Source organism: Bombus impatiens, unplaced genomic scaffold (genome assembly GCF_000188095.3).
Source record: "Bombus impatiens unplaced genomic scaffold, BIMP_2.2 scf_0551, whole genome shotgun sequence".
Classification (NCBI taxonomy): domain Eukaryota; kingdom Metazoa; phylum Arthropoda; class Insecta; order Hymenoptera; family Apidae; genus Bombus; species Bombus impatiens.
In genome coordinates this window covers 160,658-187,986 of record NT_176970.1, presented here as the reverse complement: position 1 = coordinate 187,986, position 27,329 = coordinate 160,658, and the positions used below count along the sequence as shown (strand labels likewise).

The 27,329-nt window shown below is 36.6% G+C and overlaps 1 protein-coding gene across 1 annotated transcript in view; it reads left to right on the top strand.

Annotated features, from left to right (window-relative positions):
• The window catches only part of LOC100744069 (CUGBP Elav-like family member 2), a 300,281-nt gene that overhangs the window by 265,228 nt on the left and 7,724 nt on the right, over positions 1-27,329 (top strand). Inside the window, 9 exon segments of the mRNA XM_033322123.1 lie at positions 16,776-16,981; positions 18,990-19,118; positions 20,246-20,519; positions 21,830-21,922; positions 22,829-22,870; positions 24,397-24,426; positions 25,872-25,994; positions 26,136-26,183; positions 27,303-27,329. The exon segment at positions 27,303-27,329 is cut by the window's right edge and continues 17 nt beyond it. Coding sequence (XP_033178014.1) covers positions 16,776-16,981; positions 18,990-19,118; positions 20,246-20,519; positions 21,830-21,922; positions 22,829-22,870; positions 24,397-24,426; positions 25,872-25,994; positions 26,136-26,183; positions 27,303-27,329 — 972 coding nt within the window.

The window sequence follows — 27,329 nt, the reverse complement described above, 5'->3', positions numbered from 1 at the left end:
ATTATACATATTCTACATGTTAGAAACAAATACTACTAACATTGCATCCTATGAAAGACTGTGAGAGTATTGTATCGTCTCTTACAGTCGTCTGAGCGGAAGACATCCCGGCTGCCTTATTTCATGGTCAGAACCTTCCCGAGCCAAATCTCGAATAAACAGACCATTGACATTTAATACTTGAGTAACTTACAGTCCGTCTCATACACATCCTTTCGGTCAGAAGTAAAATAGCGTCGGGTTAATTGCCTTCAAAGGTCTTTACAAGATACTGTCGCTAACAAACATTACCGTTCCTACAATCGGAGTATTTTTAAATCACCTTGCATTTGTTAATCATTCTGGGACGCGAGAAACGTTCACTTATGGTAATTAGGAATGTACAAAAGTACTTACGATAACGAGTCATACTGCAATGTATGTATAATACATTCTATTGCGAAATCTGCTATTTTAAAAAGCTCGATCTCCATTTCACGAAGTATCGTTCAGAAGTCAATTCGTAGGGAGAATGAATCGACGAGGAGGAGAATGTGCCGTCTAAGCTGTCTTGTCTTAATTTACATCTGACCCAGTCTCAGCTGATCGTAAGTGGTCGTTGGCTTCTAAACGTGTTTTCTCTGTGGAGATTCGAACACGCATATAGTTGACGACTAACTGTCTTATTAACGCAAAAAGAAGGATGGGCGAATGACGAGAACATAGAACTTGTCTGTGGATAGCGGTCTTCAGGGTCGTTCGAGGAATTCTAGTAAAAACACTGGTTTCTCAAAGACTGAATCATCGAGTACATGTTAATTTTGTAATTTGTAGATTGTAAACTAATTTTTTAATTCTTTAACAGTATCGTTATTGTTAGTCATTTTTCGTCATTGCGATACATTATGTTGAATAGGAGTTTTATGAATTGGTACACTGACGCATAAAAAATTAGAAATCTATTATTGTTTAACGCATACATTTTTATTTTTTGATAAAAAGTTCTTTGTTTTATTCCTATTTATATTTTTTCAAATGATACGTATTGAGAAATTTGATTGAAAATACCTATCCTATAAGATATTGATAATTTAAAATAAGTAAACGTAGATACTTTCTCTCCCAATATATGGTATATTATCAATACGTCAGGAGGTCTCAGTTTGTTTGAATTCAACCTGATTAATCTGAACGAAGCTTATTCGAACTTTCCATCTAAACGAAGTTTATAGCCGTACATCCGTGGACGAAAATAAACTCGCGCTACAAAGTATGGAGCCGAGTCGCGGGAGACCGACTTGCAGATTGCGTTCGCGGATGAAATGATGATGAATTCTAGCCGGGTAACGGCAAGTTTCCTTCCTTAACAAGACAGAACGTGCGACATTGTTCCGTTTTTTAGTTCTCCGGAGCACGGAAAGTCCACTCGTTAATTGATACCTTCATCACGTGCGCACGTGAGCGAGCCACCGTTCTGCTTTCTCTTCTCTCTGTTATCGTCCCGCATATGCAGGTCGTTGCAGAAAAGTCGGGTAACTTGTCACGCTCAATGGGCATCTACATATGCCCCACAAAACTGGAATATATCGTCGAAAAATCGGGCGACTCGTTCCACGCCGGTGCTTGGCATTTCGTATACAAGATTGAAAAGTGGTCGCTCCGTTAAGATTTTGCGTCACACTACGTAATAATCGAGATGTCAGGCACTGGGATATTTTTTATAGCACAGCGTAGCTTGATTTTGCCACTAGCCTATATCGCGAACCATATATTCTATCCTGTTAAGAAAACCAAGCTCCCGTTTCGAATAAGAAATTCGTAAATTAATATAACAGCAAAGCCCGATCAGCTGGAAATATATTAGATCCGTGTTGTCGCATCCGAACACGATAAGAATAGGAACCGTGAACCCATATATATACGTCATTTACGTATACGTATTCAATTTGCAATCGAATCGTGTTCGAAACGATTCGAATTTTCACGGTATCCAAAACATGATATCGCTTGGAAAATGAAATGCAAACGTCCATCGCTACTCCTCTTGATAATTCACGTCCAGTGTCAATGGTAGCCTTCTTGCCTGCAACAGTTCCATCAGCCAAGTTCACCGAGTTACGTCACCCATGCTCAGGATGTTATTTCGTTGGTGGTGCAGCAGTGACTAATAGCTTATTGTCATCGAGAAACGCATTCCACGAGCGAGGTCGAGAAGCGAACTCCTTGCGTCACGCCCGCTGGCCCTCGTGGCCATTGTTCGCGGCTCTACTTGTACTATAACCACGGTGTAGCCCATTATTCCCGACCAGTGGGCGATAGGAACGAAGCCGTCGATTGCATTACACGTTATTTTCTATTGTCCAACCGCGAGACCGACGAGGCGTATCCTCGCGTTTGCGGCATCGTTGTCATCGTATCTATCCTAAGCATAGTGGGCTGATACTGCTATTATACAGGTTGTATCATCACGGATACGATACGCGTTATTGAAAAGCAGCAAAGAACGTACTTTCCCCTGGTATGTACCATTTACATGTGTAAATGACTGATTTATAGACGCAAAAACGAAAATATGTCTGTTCTATTTTCAAGATTGTGCCACACAAGGTGGTCTTGTCACGCTATAAGTCAATCAAATCTGCGTTCCGTCCGTTGGCCAACTTTCAACAATTAACAATTGAGTTTCAGAATGATCGCGTTGTTTATCGCTTCCACTCTTTTTCGGTAGTATAAATAAACTCTTTGCGTTAAACGAAAGACATTGCTTGAAATACTTAAAATCTTCCGAATAAAACAAAGAACATCTTATCCGAACGATTATTAATTTCAAGGATAGAAATACATTTTGGTCGATAAGATACGTGAAAATCGGTGAAACTTACTAACTGATAACGGCAAACGATATCTTTTTAAATATTGAATTTCTCGCTATGCGAGTGGAATTTTTTATTTGTAATCACGCTAACAATCGACTGATAAATTTTCGTTCGCTCATAGTGGAACAACCTGTATGAGTTAACGTGAAGCGTTGTCGTTCGTGAACAGCGAGTCGAACGATCCGGAGGCCGACTACCATTCACGATTAGCCGGGACTGGGTCACATGCAAATCGGGAGAAAAGGCGGTGCCTTCCACCTGTCACTGTCGCTTCGTTCCTTTTCAAATAATTCGCGTTTCCTGCGTGCATCTTAGCAGTAGATGTTAACAAATCGTTAATATTTAAATTACGTTTAGAATACCATTATTTAGATAAATGTATATATTTTTATATTTTTATGCTAAAGTCATTTAATCATTTTCTTTCAGGTGATTAATGCCATATGATATAATTTTAAAAATAGAGTTTATATCGTAATCAGGTTTGAGGAGTAAGTGGGGACACATCATCCTATTCTAACGATAAATATTCAGATAAGATTATTCTATATATATAATGGATAACAGAACTACTATTTGGGACAATACAATGTTTTAACAAAACAAGATAATGGAAATTCGTATAACAAATTCATTTGTTTAGTATCAGTAAAAATAAAAAATGACTAATTCTCTGCAGATGTTCCTTTAGCTGTAAAGGGCAATGGTTAAAGATTCGTCATAACTATAATTCTTCCAATATCGGTGATTAATAGTTTGAGATCCGTAAGAAATAAAATATTTTTCTAAGAATAACAAAGTGCAAATAGAAAAATTTCTTACTGCAAGCATACATTAATCAAGATTCTTGTCTTAAGATAAATACAAAAGTTATTATTAATTTTCTCATTTGCTCCGTAGTTTAAGAACGTCCCTAAAGTTTGCAAACACTCTACACATAAACGTGTGATGCGTGCATACAAGTAATACTTGGGCGTTGTTCATGTCCTTGACTTGGGAAACCAGTTCATATTCCTATACCCTTTTTTCGAAGTTCAACATTCTCATTAATTTATGATATCATCAGTTTCTCGAGTTCTGATTAAAATTCGTAATTTATTTACTGCTCGCAAATCATGATACTATTCTTAAACGAAACAAACAGGTTTTGTAACGTATATTACGTAATAACTTTTTATTCCAGTAACATTATAATACGGTAATAACGATATACATAGATCTATATACAGGGTGGTTGCTAACTGGGGATACAAACGGAAGGAGGGTTTTTTTTTAATTTCTTTTTAAATCTACAGTGAGATCCGTTATAACGAGACGCGATAAAGTGCAGACGTACCGAGCGAAAATTCAAAGTCGATTTTCTCGAAAACAAAGCCTCAAACGAAAAATTTTTATTCTATATTTTCGACTTCTTTTTTCGCGTAGAATCACCCCCTTTCCGCTTGTGCCACCAGTTACCAACCACCCTGTATATTCGTTATATATTGCTTCCTCAACAAAGTTAGAAATTGGAATACGTATTATCGAAAACTCGCTATTATGCTACTTTGAGAGAACAAGAGTTTAATTCGAGTCACAACATCAATTTAATTCATTCATAAACGTTGTGATAGTTGGAGGTACGCAATTCACTCATAGCCAGAAGCAGCAGCTGTCCATGAAGAGCAAAAAAAAAATGACATGGAGGTAACTCCTCCCCTCAGGCACTGTTGAACGCCATAAATCGGAGTACGACGCGTGGCTCCTTGTGATCGTTGTTTTGTTGCGTGGTCCGCTGGTCGTTTATCGACCTCAGAATTTCATCAATGGAGGCCGTTATTGCGAGAGATAGACGTCTGTGGCCGATAGGACTGAATGAACTAGTGGCTAGATTCGACTGGAACGAACTAACACCTCGATCTTTCTCTATTCTCTCTCTGCTCGACCAATGGATGTTACGTGTTTCTTACCTGGATTCTTTGTCTTTCCACACCATCTCGGGCAGTCAACTTAGAACAGTTTCATATTTTCGTCTGCATATTCATTGATTTATGTATATCCGTTGAAATATTTGTAATCACGTTGTGGCTCTGGAATCGTTATTTTATTTGCGCTGCAACTTCGCTCCTGTTTCGAAAAACAAAAGGACTTTTCAACATTTTACGGAATTTTCAAGTATATAAAGAATCGGAGTTTTGAAGCTCCACAGGAAATCCTAAAGTTAATTCAATCTAACTTCAAATCCAGGAATTCCTACTTTACGAAAAATGCAGGCTAATCGTCGACTCAAAATTTTATCAAAAGTAAAAGTAAATACATTAAATTCGAGGCATTTAATGTTTCTATTTTTGTATTTAAAATACATTAGCATTTGTCATGGTTAGTAAGAAAAATAAAATCATCAGATATCCTTGAACATCTGTTCGAACTGACTGATTTCAACGTGCAAAACAGAATTCTTGACGCGTTGTTACGCAACAGAATCTTAACGTAAACAGGTAGTCATGTACTTACGTATCGAGTCCTTCCTTCTCGTAGATCTGTATTATTACGTTGAAAGATACGTCTCAAGATCGAACAGGCAGACACAATCGACCCTCTTTTTATTTCTGGCTGAAACTCGACTCTTGTCCGTATACAACAATACCTTCGTTGGAAAACAATTTATTCTTTCTATTTCCGTCAATCTCTAACTATATATGGCGCGAGCTTCGCGATATTACTGACAAATAAATCGAAAAATAAATTTCACAGTTCTATCGGTGGATGATCGATATTTTATTTCCTTTTTATTCTCTTTTATTTATTTTTTCTTTTTTTTTATTTTTACACGCAGCACCTACTATGTATGAAAAGGGACACAAAAATTAGTGCTAAAATATCGTGATTTTATGTTCCTCGTAAAAGATTGTTTTGGTTTCAGTTTGGTGATTAGAATTAAAATAATATGTAAGGAGAAGAAAATTTATTGTGAGTAGTAATTATTTGATTCACTGTTCTGCTTCTACAAATTAATTGATCATCGCAAACCAGCCCAACATAGAAAGGAAGAAATTAAAATAACCTCTAAACAAACTACACATTATGCTATTTACTATTCAATCGTAAAACGGTTCGTTTCTCGTGAAGTCACGTCAAGTGTGTTTGCCTCGCGCCTCTTCGTTCCTCAAGCAGACAAATTGAGAGGCACGAGAAAACCACGTGTCCAACCGGTTCTCCTCTCGTTGCATCACGCATCGCTCATCCTTCTTCCAAAGTCGGTTTCTCCTGGACAAAGCGAGAAAAGGGAATGAGAGACGAGTCTACAAGAGGAAGACCAGTCATACCGCGAACCTTTTCGCTTCAACTTATGTACAGTTGCTGAAAGAAATGTACGAAATCGTAAATCGGCCAGGAGTTAAACTTCAAGTGTTTCGAGCATTGGGTGTTTTGAGACATTTTATGGAAAGTAAAAAGCTTCAGATTTTGTAACTAACTTCTCCTTTGCAGCGTATTTAAAAAATGTTCGTCATACGATGTAATAAGATCTATGCATCTATGCATACTGATTGTATGCGAGAGCATTCTTTACTCTTGACAACTTTCGAGATCTATACGGTAGAACAATCATTGTCCCCACTTAATACTGTAATTTATAATCTTCCTGTGTCTCTTCCAGCAACTGTACGTACTCGAACGAGCAGGTGTGTCATGTCAATTCACGGAACGCAAAGACGTCCATTGCCGCTCCACCATTCCCGCTATTTCTTTTCGCAGTAGGTACTCAAATGTGTTCTCATCGTGTCATATTTGTGGAGGACCCCCTTCTGTCATGTTTCATCCTCGTTGATGGCGTGGATCGGCAACTTTTCTTTTTATTTTGACTTTCTGACGTCTTTGGTTAGAATTGTCAGTCTCAAAGTATCTGATGATTTTAGAGTGCTTCTGGCTAGTACCCCAGTCGAATAAATGGATCGTTTTGACATATCCAAGGCTTTGATATAAAACTAAATGAAAATTTGTTATCGTGAAAGAAAAATTTATGAAAGATTATTCATTTTTAGCTCTTCGCACAATTTAAATTATATACAAAAATCTTAGGTTAATGTATGGATAGCAGCGAATTCATCGTACTAATTCGAATATGAAATTAAGTATCAGTTTCTTGTCAGTAAAAATTAAAGCTTCAAAACTTTGACCTCGAATCTCATTCCTTGTGGATTTCCCGATTCCCTGGACAGAAATAAAGCGTAGTTACAATGTACACTATAATCGTTTTATAATATGAATCAAGAAAATGTAATTTCTAATTCATGGGATTCACACGTTTAGGTACTCGTTTCTAGGTTCAACGTGATTCGTATACGATGCATTTCAAGGCTGGAATGCGGATTCGTCTTCGAACTGTGTCTTCTCCTTTTTGACACTCCCTACCTCGCGCCAACACAACTCGAGAGAGCTGTATAAATCGCATGGTTAAAGAACCTGTAACGAACGTTCTGAAACGTTTCATTACCACAGTTAGGACGGATGAAGTGTATTTAGACTATCCTATGCCAACACCATTGTAAATAATCTAAATTTTCGGAAATTCACAACGATTTACACAGGAACTTCTGGGTCTACGCTTATTCGACATTGAATACCGTATTTGTTAAGCAGCGTTTTAGTGTTGTAGATGTTTGAACTGTTTAAAGATGCCATATTTCCACTATGAGTATTAAAATCTTCAAACACCTTGCGTAATATCACTTGTACTGTGAGTTTAGTATTGGGTGGAGTACAACGCGTAGAAAAGTAACTGATGTTCCAAAAGCGTGTGTTACACTCCAGTATAGCGTCTATCGTACTATCCTATTACGATATAAAATAAAATGAAACCTATCATAGTGTAGTAGTACATTATTCGATTGCGCTATAAAATAAAAAAGTATTATATATTTCATCATAATACCATTCACTTCTATTTTAAAACAAAATCAAACGAAATTAAAACAAAATAAAAAGAAATAAATTGAATGAAAAAATATTCATTTTTCAATGATTATCGTGGGTCATCCAGGATCCTCGCAGCATTCCACCTGTTGATTTACGTTTCCAAGGCTGTAGCTAGAAAATGTCAACCAACTTTCTCTAGAAAGTGTTTCGTACTGTTCTCAATGACAATCGATGTATAGTAAACATGCGTGATTTCAGTAATCATCAGATCATGAACAAGGAAATCACAGACTAGTGTTTGGAGTTGAGAATCAGAGATATTAAAACGATTATTTCCAAGTCGCATGCTTCGCTACATTTGATAATTATAGCATAAATTTGTTCTTACGTTATTTCTAAAATAAAAAATAATGGATTATGTAAGTTGAAATGATTCGTTACTTTTTATCTTGCTGTAAATTGTTATTATTTATCTTTATCTAAAATAAAATTTCCTGAAACCTGCGGTAGTGTAGATGACATACAGAGGAGTTGGCCATGGCAACCTATTTCCCAACACGGTATAAACTGCACCTACAATCTTGTCGTTATCTTCCAACTGGTATCGCGCATCGTATCTCGCAAAAGAATACTAGGAGATGAGATTTCGACGAGCGTTCATTGTCCATTGGTCTCGCGAATGTTCCGTTCGTTTAATGAAAAATCTATCGGGAATCGTTACGTGCAGCAATTCCAACATAGTAGTCTCATACAGCTTCTTCGTTGTTTTTCAGATGTATGGTCTATTATCCAAGTTCTTTAACGTAGTTGTATATTGCTGTTAAGAATCTCGAGAGATGTTTAATCCTGCATGATTCTGATTTTATAAAGATATTTCTTAAAGCGTTATAAATATACTTATTATACGTGTACATAGCGTACGTGTAGCAATACTGGGATATAGAAATACAAAATTTTAGCAGCAATCAATTTATAAAATATATGTTATATCGCTTTCATTGAAATTTATCCGACATTGATCACTATGAATTACAAATAGCAAACGATCGCAAAATGCCAACACGCAGAAACACTACAGAAATTCGGTAAATATAACAGGGCCAAAAGGGTATTGCATTTAGATATCGAAGCAGGCGAGCAGATGTCGTAATTAATAGAAGTCGCAGTGAAATAATTGTAATACGAGTAGTCTGAACTGTGGCAATTAAAAGTTTAATTAAAACCGTCGTATTTCTACCTGTCACGCTTTCTTGTTATGTCATGGCACAAAGAAGCTTTTGTACAAACAGAGATCTCGTTCGACCCTATTGCTATTTATGTTTTATGTTTTTTACTCTCCACTACCCCCTTTTTTGTTACTTAGTTTTCTTTGTAATTTTATTTTCTTTCGGAAAGAATAAAAACGATGGTTCGTTTTATTGTTAATTCGTTCGTTAATATATCAGAGAAATTGTTAGTCGACGTTTCGTATTATACGGACAAATAAGTTAACTTTTCCTTGTTCTAAGATTTTCGTTTTAATATGCCGAAATATCCTGGAACCCAATAGGTTTTGGAATGATCGGAAAAGGAATTGAGATGTTTTATAAGAAAGGAGTTCGTAGTAAGGGATTTAATGTCATTATAATATTCGAATGATCTTACAGTTATACGTCATTTTCCGTAGGTGATTTAACATCGGTGATAAGGAACGGGGATGTATCGCTGTGTGAGTAATGCATACATAAATCGGTGGGTTGTTGCAAGCGAGACATAAATAAATATGAAATCGTGGAACACGGTTATGTTCTCGATAAATCTAGGTGAACGGAATGGAAAAATGTTGGATTTGTTGGAAAATCACGATTCTTCGACCAACTCGTGCTTTTATTATCTATCGTTCGTCATCGTCGATCGAACTGAAAAAATTTCCTTCGTCTTTTAACAAAATTCTATAGAATTTGTTTATTTCTTCAATTATAACATTACTTTATTCTTTCAAAATACAGAAATCACGAGGGACAATATTCGCCTATCATCTGAAACGTGTCCTTTATGCTAATTTCGAGCGCACTGGCCGAATGATTATATAGAGTCGGAACATAAACGTGTGTTGCAGCATTGGCAAACAACCGTGTTATGAAAGCTTATATAACGCTTTTGGCCATTTTGCTTCGACAATTTCAATGGCACAAACCTTGCTATTCCACAGCTCTTATTCGCGTGCCACGAAGTTTCGCGATATTCTGCGTATTACCAAGCCTGTTACGTTAACCATGCAGCGATTAGGTATAATTATAAGTACGCGAGCAATTACGTGGTTATCGATATCGTTCTTGTTGACTGTTTGGCCATTAGGCTGATCAAACTAACGCGATTCATACATTAGAGAGTTTGACAATTGTTCGAATTATTTACATAAAAAACACATAAACATTATAAATTTGCAACTTAGTAGAAGTGTGGCGGGCAAAGGTGCTGTGGTTTTCAGGAACACAAGCGGATATTTCTGCTCCGCACATAAAAGATGATGTCACAGAGACAAAGTATCCAGAGACAAAATCATGCAAACCTCTATCCAACACCATAAATACCCCCCGAAATCAGAGCAAAGAGACAGTGAACTGTTGAGCGTCGTAAGATCGACAGCCTCGTCATCAAGTTCAACAGACAGTCCAGTTAAGCAATTCGCTAAGCGCGAACAAATAAATCACGATCAGCGTAGTTTATAATTATGATGTAATACCAGTTATAATTTAGAACAAGTGTTTTAATAAATAAACATTTTTAGTTTTAGTATAACGACTCGTACTTATTGTACAACGCACTGTTCGGTAAACCACCTGAAAAGTTGCTTTTGGGAATATCGATGCGGAGACGAGGCATAAACATAGATGCACCTTTCTCTTCTCCAGAGAATAGTCGTAGGCGATGTACGGTGTGTTAATTGGATATTTGTATGGGATACGGCACCTTCGACTTGCATCCGGTTGGCGAAGTCCGTCGACGTTTCCTGCATTGTTTCGTTCTCAGTTTTATTCTGCTTGATTCGATGCCTTTTTTGGAATTCATTTAAAAAGATTCTTTGTGCTCTTGCGTATTAATTTTGATCTTTGTTTCATACTAGCTAATATCTTTCCTAGAAGACAGGTTTACAACTCGACATGTCCTAAATTTTATGTTCAGTCTTAGCTATAATCGGTATAGTAGCTGACTTGTTTGGAGATTAGGTATTTTCCCGTAGTCAGATTATTCATTAAACGATTCGAATTGAACTTGACTAATCCGAACGAGGCTTATCCCTGGAACGGGGTACGTTGCGCGTAGCGTTCGAAAAAGGCGGACGATCCTCCCAGTCGCTCGTCACATCCCAAAATTTATGGTCCCATTTCTACGGGTGGGCCGCGTAATCTTTGTCGCGAGAAAGATATTCGCGAATCGACGCGACTACGAGGGCTTTCGCGAAATATACGGGCTACTACTAACGGCAGGGAATCGAGGAAATACGTTGTTCAGCCTTGTGCTACCTTTAAAGCGATTTTACAAAGCTGCGGGACCACCGATACGCTTCTGAAGTAGGATTCCGCTATCCGTATCGTTCCTTTTTGAAAAAACAGTGTACATGGTGACGAAAAATCCATTTCTACATACACTACTCGGTCACGTGTTTTAACATGATAACGAGATACGAATACAGAAAAGTTGTTTTTCCAGACATTCGATACAATGATTTTTTTTACAAAACATCTACGACTACGTGAAACATGTCATGCGACAACACGAAGTTTTTGAGATCGTTTCGAAATTATCGCGGGAAAAATCACAATTCCCTTCGTGTTGAATTTATGAAAAGAGAAACTACCACGATAGATCGAAAGGGAAGGAATTCCGTTCACGTTGGGCTTTATGAAAAGAAAATTTACAGTCACGCCGTCGGCGTGCAGCTGAAACGTTTCACTAATCGGAATTCGTGGCTCTCTATAAATCGTTGCCTCTTTTTGACGTCACTTCCTGCGCGTTCTGTCGGCGACATACTAATGACGAGTCACATACCTGTGTCCAAAGCGAATCAACCTCTACGTGGTTTTGTTTTATCGAACGACGCTTCATATTATTCTCATGAACATCGCAAAAAATGTTCTGGCATAATTCATGTCTGAATTTATCATACAGGAACTTTATCACAGTTATTAACATAAAACACAAAGAAGATGTCTATGCAAAAATTAAAGAGATTCAAAGAAAGACTTCGTCTATTCGATTTAATAGCAATCGATCTGAATCGTTACTCGTTCGATGTCAATCAACCATCAACTAATTTGCAGTAGAACATCATTTACTTGATATCATTTAACGAAATTGTCGTTAATGCCCGATTAATTGAACTTCTGTTTCTTGAATTCACTTACTTAAATGTAAGGAAAATTGGCGTTTATTCTGTCCATTATTCGCTCCATTATGTGAATTCCATTTATATAAAACTGTTTGTCTTTCGACACGTTCAGATAAATGGGATTCTACTATATAAGAATTTTATCAGAGAAAGAAAAAACTGCAAGCTTAATACCAGTAAATCAAACAAAGTTAAAGATATTCAACTGACGCGAGGCAATTACACAGTTACCGCGTTAATGGTCAGTTTCACCCAGGCCTTCGCCCTCATCCTGTGCACCTTTCGACACGAACTTCTTTCAACGTACTGACTGTTTATTGCGGCTCGAAAGAGAATAAAAGAGTGAGAGTTTACAAGTGCGACTGTCCCATATGAGAACATGTAAGCTCGTTTAAGCTCGCGTAACAGATCTAGGAAAAAATATTTTTACAGAAAAAAATGAAATTTTGTTCCTTTTTGGTAAATGAATGCAAACAAATGGATATTCGTAATTTCGTTGTTAATTTAACAGTTTGCATACCTCCAAGAAATAAAGTGACAGGGATATAAGATAATTCTTGAATTACATAAAGAGTTAATTCTTTTCAGGATTGCCTTTGGTGTTCACCGCCATCATGTTATTAGCAAGATCCCGTTATAATTCTATCTCGATTTTGAAATATTTACGAAATTCTGCTTAGACTCGCGTATTTCACTTATCGAAACAATTTCTGCTAGTTGTCCCAGCAAGTGAATCAATGTATAATTGCCGACTATAATTGGTCATCCGGTGCAAACGCAATATAGAGATATATTACACATAGACAAGAAGGCGGTCTGCTTAGCAACACGGTAGTTCAGCCTAGTTGAAATTCAGTTAGTTTGAACGTGGCCAAGCCGGGAATTAAATTAACAAAGTTAATTCTCATTCTGGCAAAGGACCGCGAATGTCCCGGAAGTGAGGCCGTAAGAGACCAAGAATATTCCTGCGCGAGCCCTGCTGTCAGTTTACCGAATACGAAACAAGGAGTGACGCAAATCTAATCTTTCCTAACATTCCCCGGAAACTCGTAGTTTCGTCTGGACAACGTTTAAATCGTTCCTTTGATTCTTATTGAATCACGATCAACCATAATATTAGAGTATCTTAGGACATCACCTTTACCAAAAAACTTCCAGGAATTGACGAAAACTCGTAAGATAAATAAGTGAAAAATACAAAATGTCTCGTGCTACTAAGATGAAAATTTTCTATTCGATACCATCGATGTAGACACAAAAAAAATGAAATATACCAGAAACGTCGGTATAGCAGAAGTTACAAATTCTATAAAACGCCCGAATCAAACAGAGATGTTCTTAATATCTTCCACGTAATACAAGAAATTAACGTTAATTGGTACCGTGCGCGGGATTACGGTTAGGCTGGTTATAGTAATTTTTCACGCGCGCGGTCTATCACGCCGTGACCCGTCTTTACCGATTTATTCGACAGAAAACCGGGAATGGTTTCCACGAACGAAATTCGCGATTTAATTAGGAGAACAAATACCGTGTACATGGTACGTAAAATTGATTTACAAACATTTGCGCGGTTTCGTGCTCGGACACTCAGCAGTGGCCACGAGAAGAGCGCAAAACCATGAGGGAAAACAAAAAAACACCGAACTGTGTCGAGGTATACGGCTTTCGGTCGCAAGCGTACGTCGGAATCGCGAATTAATTGGAGAATGAATGGATTGGACGTGAAGAAAACAGCCGTTCAAGAATCCGATGAACAATGAAAGGAAAATTAAATCGATGCTCTATATGCGGTACGCAAACACGCACGTTCATATGATTTACAATGGAACACGACCGCTACATGCGACGCTATTGTCGTGAAATGAGGAACAAAAATGAGAACTGGTCGTATTTTGCTGTATGATCTTCGATTGTAATATGGACATCAACTACCATCAGAAAACAAAGTTAAAACTAAGAAAAGAGGAAACTAAAGGGAAGATAAAAGTAAAAGGATTGAATATTTACTACCTGGAAATTGGGCATTCGTAGATTGTTACCCGGTACTCGCGCTGCCGCAAACTGAATTAAATCAACGATATCCAACGCGTTCCACCGGTATATCCCTTCTGTTCTCCTATTTCCCAACTTCACCGAAACCCCTATCCTCGATCTTACCCTCCAATCTATCTGCAAGTATTCAATACATTCTTCCACCCTCTCCGGTTAAAGATAAAGCTCGACCATCAAGCAATCCACCCTCTTTACCTTGCAATTTCGGTGGAAAGCCGAAAACGAGCAAGATCCTCGCGGCAGACCAACGTCTTCGGTATTTAATAAACATTCCAGCGAAGCTCGCAGTTTTGCTGCAGACTGATGCCACCGGACAAAAGGGTACGAGGGGGAGAAACGGACTAGCTCGGGGCTTGAAATTTTTTCGTGGAAAATAATTCGTGGCTGGATATAGCGGCGAGGTGAATAGCCAGAGGAGAAGGAGACCAGTTTCAATCTCCATGAAGCTCCGTCGTGGAAAATCTGATACGATGCATGGGGGCAAGCGTGGCGGCGAGCTGCTCTGGTATCCGGTTAGGTTACCAAAGTAATTAAATCGTTAACAGGGGACGAGTTTGCGGCGCAATCGACGAATATGTGCGGGGTTTCCACAACCTCACCCCTTTTCCCGTTTCCATCCCTTTCTATCTCTCTTCTTTCTCTCTCCCTCCCCCTCCCCCTCCTCTACCCCTCTCTCCCTCTCCCCATCCCCTTCGCCCACTCCCCCTCTGCTCTTTCGCTGACCGTTTCCCTTGATTTTCAATTTTATTATTTCTTTTACCGTGGAAGCCTTTAACTGTGGGAAGGGGTAGCCTCGATGAAACACGGCTCGTTACGCGATCAAGAAATGGAGAAACTGTTAACGAGTTGAATTCGGTTTGAGGCGACCTGTGATCGATTTAAGTACGCCAAGTATCTCCTCCCTTCCTCTCACAGAGAGAGAGAGAGAGAGAGAAAAACAGAAATCGATCGGGTGTGAGAATTCTTACGAATCGTTAATATCTTGCCAGCCGTCTGTAACTACAATAAGATTGCGACTAACCGTTCAAAAAATTGGTCGAATGATTTCTTGATTGAATCCTGCGGAGAAAGGATTCCCGTGAATTCCTTGAACTCGTATCGTGCAAAAGTCTCGAGCCAAATATCGAACAGAAATGTTTTACTTTTATGAACTAGGAAATATGAAGATACCCGATATTATTTTAGGTTTAAAGGTTGAGGACGAGGAATGTGATTTTTCGAAGCTACGCGAACTGTTTATTTTCGGACAAAATAAGATGTTACATATTTAGATTTGAATGAAGAAATTCTGGGTTTTTAATTTGGAGGAAAATTGTATAAGACATTTTTTTCGAAATTCTGTGATTATCGATAATGTACCGATAAAAATAAGCATTAGAAAATTCGATACGTAGCAATAAACTTATTACGTTCAGATATACGATGAACTGTACGGTACCGTTTTCTTTGCGCATGCATGAATAACGAAGAAACATGCAAAGAGGTTAACTCTTCCTATTCAAATTGAATCAATTGAATTCAACCAGACAGTAAGCATGAAGGTTATTGACCGTCTTTTGTATTGTAATACGAATTAGATTTTTAAAAATTTCATTTGGCTTAGTCATAACCGACTGCGTATGTATTATCATTTTTATTCTGCCTAATTAAAGAAATTCTTATTTCGCTATGCATTAAAGAATAATGAAAATAAAGTCATTTTGCGGAACTATGCATCTGCAAACTGCATAATTCCAGAGACACGAAATCTGATTCAAATTATTTCGCTGGAAAATATTTCAACCGGTCGATTTATGCGACTTATCCTATAAAATAAAGGGAAAGGCCCCTTGTGGAGGTGATTTCGTTGATAGAAAATTCGCAGGGATACGTATATGTGACTAGAGAGCGAATCAAGTAAAGCAGAAAGAACGGTGAATCGAAGGGTTGACAAATGTAGAAGAGTAAGAGAGGCGTGGATCGAGATATTCAGAGATGCAGTCGGCTACCTTGCATCACAGCACGAAACCCTATGCGACGCTGAATTTACATAAGCGGCTTTTCTCCGGGCAGACCTTTTCTCTTGGTCCTAAACAAATATTGACGGGCCACTTCCGCCTCTCCTCGCCACCTGTCATTCTCAAATGGTGCGTGGTTGACTGACCGCGTGATACCTAAATGCTTATTATGACACGATAAATAGAAAACAGCTAACGTTACTTGTGTATTCGAGCGTTGTTTAAAGTACAGTACGCGTAGAAACGATTGACTGTTCCAGGTGATCCAAGTGTAAATTTCATTCCACTTCCTTTCATCTTAACGGTAGAAATACACCTTAAAGCTAATTGCTAAAGATAAATGATCTACTAGTATTTTACATACAGTAAGACAAGAAAATATGTGAACATTATCTATATAGAACTTTCATAAATATATTATGTATATTATACGAAACTCATTGAAATTTCGTTAGCTCTCTAACGAGACACAACTATTATAATTGTGACGATAATGGTTAATCAACGGATTAAGTAATTTAATATTTTACTCGTTTGAATATTTTTTAGAAAAATTGACCAACGAACATACTCATTTTATTTCACCTTCTTTGCTTTCAGAACGTAAACTGTTTGTTGGCATGCTGTCGAAGAAGTTCAGCGAAAACGATGTTAGGAACATGTTTAGCATTTATGGAACCATCGAAGAATGTTCGGTGCTGAGAGACAGCACCGGGAAAAGTAAAGCCTGTGCCTTCGTTACCTTCGCTAGTAAACAATACGCTATCAACGCCATTAAAGCTCTTCATCACTCACAAACGATGGAGGTGAGTGAAATTAAAACACAGTTGTTTCCTCTATCTTTGCTACTTATCCTTTGCCGCACGATGCATTCCTCGTTCTAATCGTCTTTGAAACGAATATGTTTGATAACAAAGGTACACTTTGTTACCAAACGTTGCTTCTTCCATTCAGAATGAAATAGTTTGTGATGACGTTTATAAAACTTCTCTTTTATATTTCCATTTCTTTAATTACACACAGTTTATAAACCATATTGTTCGTACAAAGAGAATTGTATTACTAAAGTTGAATTTCCTGCAATAGCGTCATACAGATTTTATTCTAATTTAATTTCTAATCGATGTGATTTCCCGCGGCTAATTTCTATCGGGGATTAATTTTATTAAAACTGATGTGCCTGATAACGTAAATCCTAAAAGAAACTTGCAAAAGTTCCATCCATCATCTAACATAGGACATCTTGTAAGTAAAGACAGGCCCTACTTAGTTATATTACACACCCTTCTTAGTAAAGACATGCTAAAGACGTAATAAATAGAGCATACTTCGCGATACTTCCAAAAGACAATATCCAGAAGTTAGTTATAGTTAATCATTAATTAATATTTAAACGTCACTAACGGTACAAGATTAATTGGGATTAAAAGAATTATCAGATTTTCATAAATAAAAGTATAAATTTTGCAACTATTTGTAATTATATCGAAATAGTACTTCGAAACAAGATAATCATCCCCAATAATCATCTTCAAAACTTGAGCTTTTCAAACAACACTATATTTATCAATCAATACTTAATCACTCTTTCTTTCTTTTCGTTTCACACGAACTTGATAAAAGTTTCAACAAAAGTATCGATCAATTTGATGAAAAGATAATGACGGTAGACACTTCGAAGCAACATTCACACACTCTATGGAATTGTGTCCTCCCTTTCCTTCCTCTAATGGTACACCTACAACCTATGTATACGATGTCTGGTTTCGACCGGTGAAAGAAAATCGTGCCAAGGCACGCGGCTACAACAGCAATTCCATTTTGATATCATGAATATTTCCAGCTGCAGATTCCTCGAGCTTTTACTTCTCGTGGTCGAGTTAACTGGCACGATTTCGTGTTTCTTATTAGATGCGTAAGCAGTCTCGTATTTCGTATTCTCCTTTATAACCCGCAATTCAAAGGACTTATACATATATTTTATAGTTGTTATTAATTATCATGGATTCACGAAAAAGCGATGCTCCGTGATTTCTCTTTATTCAAAACTTATTAACCATCGTATACTGGGTCATTGAAAACACACCACCTGCACATTCTCGATCTCCTTCTATCAGCAAAGATCGCCTCAGTTAACCTTCTTTTACAAGATTTGGCAAAAGCCACGACTGATTTTTTAATAATTCTATAAGTATTGCTTGTACAACTTTCTTAAAACAGAGGATTTTAATATGAATGTTCAAACACGATAATTTTAAATATAAAGCTAGCACTATTTCATTACATATCTTCGATTTAGGATCCGTTCTCACAGTTCGGTATTTTGGTTATAGATTTTCTAATTTCAAATTTTCCTTTCTCCTTTTCCTTTTTCTTCTTAGCCAATACTTCTGTGGTTAGTGACTTCTATAGTAACCCAAAAATTGGGGGCAATTAATCTCATTAGTTGGCCTACTGAACACAACTGGCACCTATTCATATTTAAAGTCATTCATATTCTTACCTTGCATGATAGTGGAATTAAGTGAATTACGTTGAAAATCAGTAAGCTAATCGCTAGTAGTACATAGTAATAATGTTAATTTTGACATAATCATGATCACAAAGAAATTTATGTTATGCCAGATGATTAGTATTTATAAAATCTTTGTTTATAGCTTTATAAGTTCTGACTCACAAAGTAGCTAATTTTTTAAGTATTGATTTGAGTACATAAGTTCGAAGTCATGTAGCATTTTATAGGGTTAATGTCAAGACTATACGATCTGCATTTTAAAGGCATGTTTAACATATACCTTATATATATTTTTTCAGGGATGTTCGTCGCCGCTGGTTGTGAAATTTGCAGACACGCAGAAGGAAAAGGACCAGAAGAGGATGCAACAGCTTCAGACGAATCTTTGGAATATAGCAGGAGTCAACATGGCGCCGCATTACCTGACTGTCTGTACCTTTAATATTTCATACCCAACCTTTTTACCAGATATCAAAGAGCCCATTTGCATCGAGAATGAAATACTTTCTCGTAAAGTTATTTTCCTAGAACCTTTAAAGTTACATGTGCATATTGCGAATCAAAGTATTTTTTGTGAATGAACAAAAGAGAATGAAATTTATACGATGCTAGAAGACGATATCTTTGAAACGTATCTGATTTATAAAATTTCTTTTTCGATGGAAATTTTAATCCCTCGATGTTTCCATTAAAAAGTTTTAATTTGATCGATCGTTGACATTTGATTCTGAAATACTTTTTCGCGAGAATACAAGAGATTTTAAACATCGTAAAAACAGTGGAAATATATTTCTATTAGCGTATTAATTGACTAACATAAAAAAAAAGATTATACACAGATACATAAAGTCATTAGAGTAATTCGCTACGTGAAATAATAATAATGCAAATAATAATGTAATAATAATGTAAAGTAATTAGTCTCCATCTGTACTTAAAGTACCGGGTTATTAAGAATTATTTTACGAGACAATTTATTTCAAAATGGAATTATTACTGTCACATTTTTAATTCGTTATTTTCTATGCATTTTATTCTACGAGACCAAAGATCCTGCCAGACAGTACTATAAATTAACATATTGAAGTAGATTCTAAACTAATCGCTAGAATGCATTAGAAATTACTACTAGCTATCGATTTGCTTGTGTCGAATTGTTAGAATAAGTAAATGATGGTACCAGCATGTGGCTATAGAAATGGAAGAGTCAAAGTCCCGGTTTTATCCTGATTTTTCCAATATAATGTTTTGATCATTCACTGTCGGTTAGTTATGCATGCTTAATATGTTATGTATCGCGTAATGCGTTTTCGGCAAAAAAGTTTTCTTTGAGGTTTTCAGTGTATATAGAAAATCGCGCGGGAAGGCACAACATGGAACGTGTTAAACTAAATCCAAATCAATCTCGATACTCCGCGTCGTGTAACTTGGCAAGAACATGCAAAAGTTTTCTTCTTCGCAGTTGTTTCATACTACTTTTACAACAACACCCCTACTCAGAAACGTATGACTTATAAAAAAGTAGGTATTTATCGGAAGCTACGTTTGTTTGCAGAACGACACGCCTGCTTTGGCGCCAGCCTCGTTGCAACTGTTGCAACAACTTCAGGCGACAACGAGCGCGGCGACTCCGGTCGCGGCAGGTGCTGGTGCAAGCGCGTTGTCGAGCGTACAGCATCAATTGTTACTGCAACAACACCTTGGCCTCGGCGCGGCGACTCCTGCGCATGCGGCTGCCCCCGCTGTACCAAGCCCGCCAGAAATTAACCCTGCGAACCTCCAAGGCCTGGCGACGCTCGCGTCCTTGAGCAATACCGCCGGTGAGTATGGTTGGTGTCCATTTATATTTTATATTTTATTTTCGTCCATTGTTTCTTTGCTTTACATTTGCTAATTTATGTTATTTACATGAATCTATTTTTGCTTTTATTTTACTTTTCATCTTGTCCACGTTATTCTCAATCTATATTATTTTTATAATCTTCTTATGATTTTCTTTGACGAAGTTCTTAAAACAAGTTACTAACAAGAACGATGAAAGAAACTGGGTCAGAGTAGCAGAAGAGTTATTAATACATATCGATCAAATTAATTCTTTAAATTTGTCTTAAAATTTTAATTTGGTAATTAGAAATAATATTTTGATATCTATGTTTACGTACGAATTTCAATGCACATCAGTGTTATCAGTTTTGAAATTAACTTCACCAAACTTCATCGGATAAGCAAATAAAGACAGCTATACGCCAGTATACGTCTGCGACTGCTCTATTCTTCCACAACTACCGTAAATTTTGCCAGCTTGCAAAGAAATTACAGTCATACTTTATGCAATTTATCCGTTTTACCGCATGCTTAATACTAAATAAACATTCATTATTCTTTGTGCAACGTTGAAAGTTGCACTTCGTCGTCGAATAAACATTCGATACGCATTCGTCCTCCTTCAGTACATTATCGAGTCTTTGTTTGTCCCGATGTTCCGTTTCGTAAGTTTCACGTATGGTGACTGTATATAACAGTCCCGTATATTTTCCCCGAGTTGTCTTCGCGATAATGAAATGATTCATTTAACGGGGTTGGGAAGCATGCCAGTATAATGATACATCGCCGTAGATACCTGCTATTAGCGTCCATGTGAAATCACATATTTACTGTTTATTACTAAGAAACGTGTGGTTATTCGATGACCAGAACTTACGTAAACGTATCATCGAACAAACATATGCAAAGCGATACAGTGTACTCTACTCCTTTTTTGTGCCTTCCTTTTTTCTGGATGGAGGGGTTGGTAAAGTGGGGAATATGAGAATTCTATGCAGTCTTAAGGATACTGTATTTACCGTATGCTTTTATCGTTTTTTTCTACAGGCTAGGAAGTCTATAGGTATACATATTTGTAATGGATGCAATCTTGTGAAAAAAACGTGACTTAATATTTTATTGCCAGGAATTCTTTCGCAATTTTGATCGGGAAAGCCAAGAAAAATATACTATAAGGCTTTCTGAACAAATCCAGTCAATTATACTAATTACAAGAATTACGTAACGAAATATCGAGTCGCGTTAACGTGTTGTGGTACAAGTGTATGATTTACAATCTAATCATTCCGTGTGTGTTCGGTTATGTACGTTGCAGCGAATGCAGGAGTATCACCGATGAGTATGCAGAACCTGGTCACCCTGGCAGCCATGACAGGCGGAAACGGCAACCTTCAGGTGTCGCCAAACAGTGAGTAAAACAAGAAACTTCCATCATGATACAACACATACCACATACAGATCCGGTAACATTGAAAAATCTAGTCTTTATTATCATTTATTTTTATTACGTAATACTCTATTACCATGTGCATTGTGTTGTTCGTTTTCGTTTCTAGTATAGAAAAAATGAATGTGATTATTTGGAAGTGCCGTGCTTTCGCAAGAAAAAACGCTTGAGATACATGATATTAAATTCAGAAAATAACTGCATGGTGGAAATCACAAGGACGTTCATTCTTGTGATTAAATCATATTGGTGAAATATTTGATATATATTTTGTACGACGTTGATTATTCTGATAGCTATTAATTGGTTATTGTAATTTGTTCCATTTGAAATTGTTCGTATTTTATATATACATATATTTATTTATATGATTTTTCTATATGATTTTTCTATCTACGAAAATCGTTGAATCTACGTTGTACAAAAAGGTCAAGTTAAAAGGAAGTTTGTTTCATTGTTCCTATTAACAAATCTGGGATAGCTTCTGCCGAGATTTAACATTTATATTTCTCAAAATTTTTATAAAACTCAATTGATCAAAAGCTCACAGAAACTTTTCCAATGGCAAGAACGTGAACAGGCATCTTTACGTATCGTAAAATCCAAAAAAGTGATTTGTTAAAATATTAATGCGATTCTTTCTCTGTTTGTCACTTATATTTATGTACTTTAACTGTTCATCTTTCGTTAACCGTGATCGTTTCAAGCAATCATAACGATTCAAAGTGGCGATATCACACGACGAATACCTTATCTTGTACGGAGTATAGGTTACGTAAATTTCTGCTAAGTTTTTTTCACGTGCTGAATATGTAAACACGTTACTAACTCCGCTTGTTAATATCGTGAACGTGTTCTGTGTTTCAGCGTTAAGCGGACTGGCGAATTCTACAGCAGGTATGTCGCTATGTACGTGTCGCATTGCCTGGTATAGTATTAACAATTACTAAATTAATCTTAGCCGTTCGACATTCTAACTTTCTCGTGTTATTCGCCTCTCAATTTTCACATTTGGTTCGCTTCAAGAAAATTGGAATACGTCTGCAATAGATGCGTTTATGAGTACTGGGTCTTATATACAGGACTCAAGGAAAAATGGTACAACTAAGAAGTATCTAACATGTTGATCACTACGTTAGCAATATATGTATGACTTACATATGTATGTGTCTAATACTAATAGTTTTTCCAGAATCCTATTTAAGTTTGTACAATTAATGTAAAATTATATTATCAGTTGAAAGAATCACCTTGAAAATTTAAAAAAATCATTCTGAATATACATTTGTAATGAAAATTTCATGACGATATAAGAAAGAGCAAGAAAATAATTCTTATGTTCCTTCATTTTCGAAAAAAAATATACGTGTACCATTTTTTCACTGAACCCTTCGTTGTGTGACAGTGCTGCATATTCGTACCTAATGGCGAGTACATTGTTGACCATATGTCTATGAAAACGGTCTTACTTTGTTACATTGTTGCAGTACGCTTTTATTGTCTTCATATTTCCAGTGTATGAGGGTTATTTTATATTTTGTACTCTTTCTCTGATAATAAATTTTTATTCTTTAAAATGAATGTTGCGTGTTCGTTGATCGATTGGTTGGTTGGTACATTTTACTTTAGACTTATTGGGTAGTTTTGTGATGCAAATTTTCAAAAAATTTTTTACCGATCCTTATTTAATAGAACCCACGGTTTTGAAATTATCATATATTTAAATACTCTTGCATTAATGAATCAAAATTCTAATTCGTGTAATTTTTAATATACGAATACAATAGCTACATTGCAATTGATTATACATATTCGTCTTCGTACACATATATGGCCGATATGTACCTGCATATAGACGTAATACCAGATTCCATCGCACATATATCTCTGTCCCCTCGCATTTTCGACTGTTTTCTTTCAGAATATTTTGACTTCAATATTGTAGGAATCGTCACATTATATTACTTTGGTCGAACGGCAACAAAATGACGGTATCTCTAAGACTGATTAACATTGCTAAATTAAATTAGCAAGCATATATCCACGCGTAATACTCTTAATAAACAGTTTTCTCGTATCTGTTACTACGCATCTTTTGTATTCTTTATGAGTACTATCGTTAAAGTTTGCAACATACGTACTAAATATGAGATTTAGTCCTTTCTCAAAGAAATCAATTAATTTCCTTACGTCCGAATCTACCTAATTCCAAGTGAAGTCGTGCAAAAATGATCAATAAAATTAATCAAACATTATTTTAACTAATTAAAAAGGTTCGTTCAAAATACACGCGATTTTCACGATGCGATCGATTTGCCAATAACGTTAGTCACGACTACCATATCTATTTCCTTGGCCTATATTTAATTAATTCCTTCTCCTTTTTATACGAACGCACATCAGCATTTTAATGTGCACATTTTTTTCGTGCGTAGCTGTCCTTCTTGGAAAGACCGGAAATACAGGTGAGAAGAGATCATTGAAACTGTATAACAAGTCTTTATAGATTAATTTGTTCAATTTCGCTCTTCTACGGTTATTTTCCTTTCATTTTCTTCGTTTTTTCTTCTCATCATCTAGCTACATTCACTCTTCTGCAAGGTGTTTTAGAGAATTATGCATCGAATAAACTGGATGTGAAAGGAAAATATAAACGTACCGCTAATCTTTTATTCTGTATTCGGTCGTTAATATTCTAATTTATTAGTAATTTATATATCACTTGCACCTATCGTTTCTTGATCGTGATGTAATTCTGAAGCAGCTACGGATCTGATCTTCTCCTTTTTTCGTTTACATCTTTATTCGCTGATTAGACCTGTAATTATTGTTACTTGCTTACTTGATAGAACGAAGATCACCTAATATTTGTCCAATATGTTTCAATTAAACCTTGAATTCGTGTGTCTTATTTCGTAATATTCGACAATATAATAGAGAGATCGCAACGAAGGATAATAATCCTTCACCAGTAGCTTGTATATTTCAAAACCTTTTCTGCAGTCAGCTACAAGACTTATGCTGTTAAAAATTTTTAAATAATATGGCGTACATATTAGAAAAGATATCTTGTTTAGCAGTCGATAATTATTAATGTAATAATGCATGTACAATCACCGAAGATATTGTCTATAGGTTTTGTTTAAATCTTAAATATAACACACGTGGAAATAAACACTGACACGAGTTACACGAAGTAACCCTCCATAACGAAATTTCCCCCTCGAACTCCTTTCCTCTGAATTTTTATTTTCTTTTGACAAAAATGTGATCAATCAGCCGAACACATCAATTACATCATATTTTCATAAGTATTATTCTCTTTAAACATAATTATACAGGGAGCTTCAAAAATAAGTGGTCAGTCAAACTTTGGTGTCTACCCTCCCTAAAGATGGAACGACAAGAATGAAAAGAGATGATCGTGAGAATCGAATACCAAACTTTGACCACCTATTTCTGAAACGCTCTGCATAATACGCTATGTATATAATCGCTTTTTGCAATTAACTATATACATACTTACAAACTTGCACGTTGAAACATTGTATTATATACGGTACTCTCTAAGAACAACTTTAAACAAAATCACTTTACTTAAATAATTTATTCTGTAAACAATATTTTAGAAATTGCTTGTAGTAGTTATGCAAAACGCGTCTACGCAATTAACAAACAAGATAATATCCGTAATACTACCAAAGCTATCTTTGTTCCTATTCTTTGTATGTTAGTATTACAGCATGAAGCATGTCAATTAGGAGATTATCTTTTCCAAAAACAAAAGATAGAAAAAAGAAAACAGGGGTGAAACGATTGTTTTATTCGATTGGGCGCTATTGTAGAAATTCGAAAGAATAGAAAAGAATCGAAGAAAAATTGAATAATCGAATTGATTTCGATTTTAAAGGGTCTACCGGAGGTAGTCTCAGTCCTGTGACGTCCCTAGCGCTCAATTCCCTTACGGGTACACCTCTAAATGGATTGCAGGACTCCTTGAGCAACGCTTACTCCAGCTTACAACAATATGCAGGTAAGCGGCTATATCGGACTTGTGCTTATTTCTATTTGATCAGAATGTATTCTTGATATTAAATGGCAAATTAGTATTGTTTAACTTGCGCTAATGGTTAGTAAAAAGTGCTGTTCTAACAAGTAACTGTGCGCCTTAAAGCTCTCATTGGAAAGACGACGGTGACCGTGGAAAAGAAAGAATTACATAGTGAGTAACTAAACGTACAAACGAAGTGGAATGCCTGAATTTTCTTAGTGACATACGATGTGTAATGCAGGACTACGTTCTGTTTGCAATCGATTTGCACGTAATCAAGTATTAAAATCTGCAGTGGTTGTAATGTGCAAATGTATCTAATTTAAGTCTTTACATAACCTCAAATAGTTTTCTCTCTCTCTTTCTCTCTCTCTCTCTCTCTCTCTCTCTCTCTCTCTCTCTCTCTCTCTCTCTCTCTCTCTCTCTCTCTCTCTCTCTCTCTCTCTCTCTCTCTCTCTCTCTCTCTCTCTCTCTCTCTCTCTCTCTCTCTCTCTCTCTCTCTCTCTCTCTCTCTCTCTCTCTCTCTCTCTCTCTCTCTCTCTCTCTCTCTCTCTCTCTCTCTCTCTCTCTCTCTCTCTCTCTCTCTCTCTCTCTCTCTCTCTCTCTCTCTCTCTCTCTCTCTCTCTCTCTCTCTCTCTCTCTCTCTCTCTCTCTCTCTCTCTCTCTCTCTCTCTCTCTCTCTCTCTCTCTCTCTCTCTCTCTCTCTCTCTCTCTCTCTCTCTCTCTCTCTCTCTCTCTCTCTCTCTCTCTCTATCCTCTCCCTCTACTCCTATTAACTTTTTTAAATTATGCAAATTTACAGAAAAATAGTATGAGTTACGGTTTTTAATTCATGCATATAAAATTAAAATTTCTCGCAGAGGGTAAACAAAATATTTAATTTGAAATACATCGAGCATATGACCGCCACTGTATATACAAATCCCAACTCACAAGATACGCAATTTATTTAAAAATAGAGGAAGCAATAGAATAATGATTTATCCGTTGTACAATTGAAAATGTACTATAGTAAAACCATACTACAAATAAGGATCGCTATCAATAACTGATCGTTTTACATGTTCGATAATTCAAAACCACAATGAGACCAAAAATCAACCAATAATTCAAACCTCCAATCGAGCCAATAACTACATATTGTATCTGCAATCCAATAATCGGAAACCATAATCGAATGAACGATAGTAGCCGTCAAAATGCGAATCTCGTGGGATGAGAAGGAACAATGCGTAGCAGAATATCAATGGAGGAATAAGAAATCGGTGATGACGAATTTTGTGGTTGCAGGGTTCCCCGCGTTCACGGCAGCGGCAG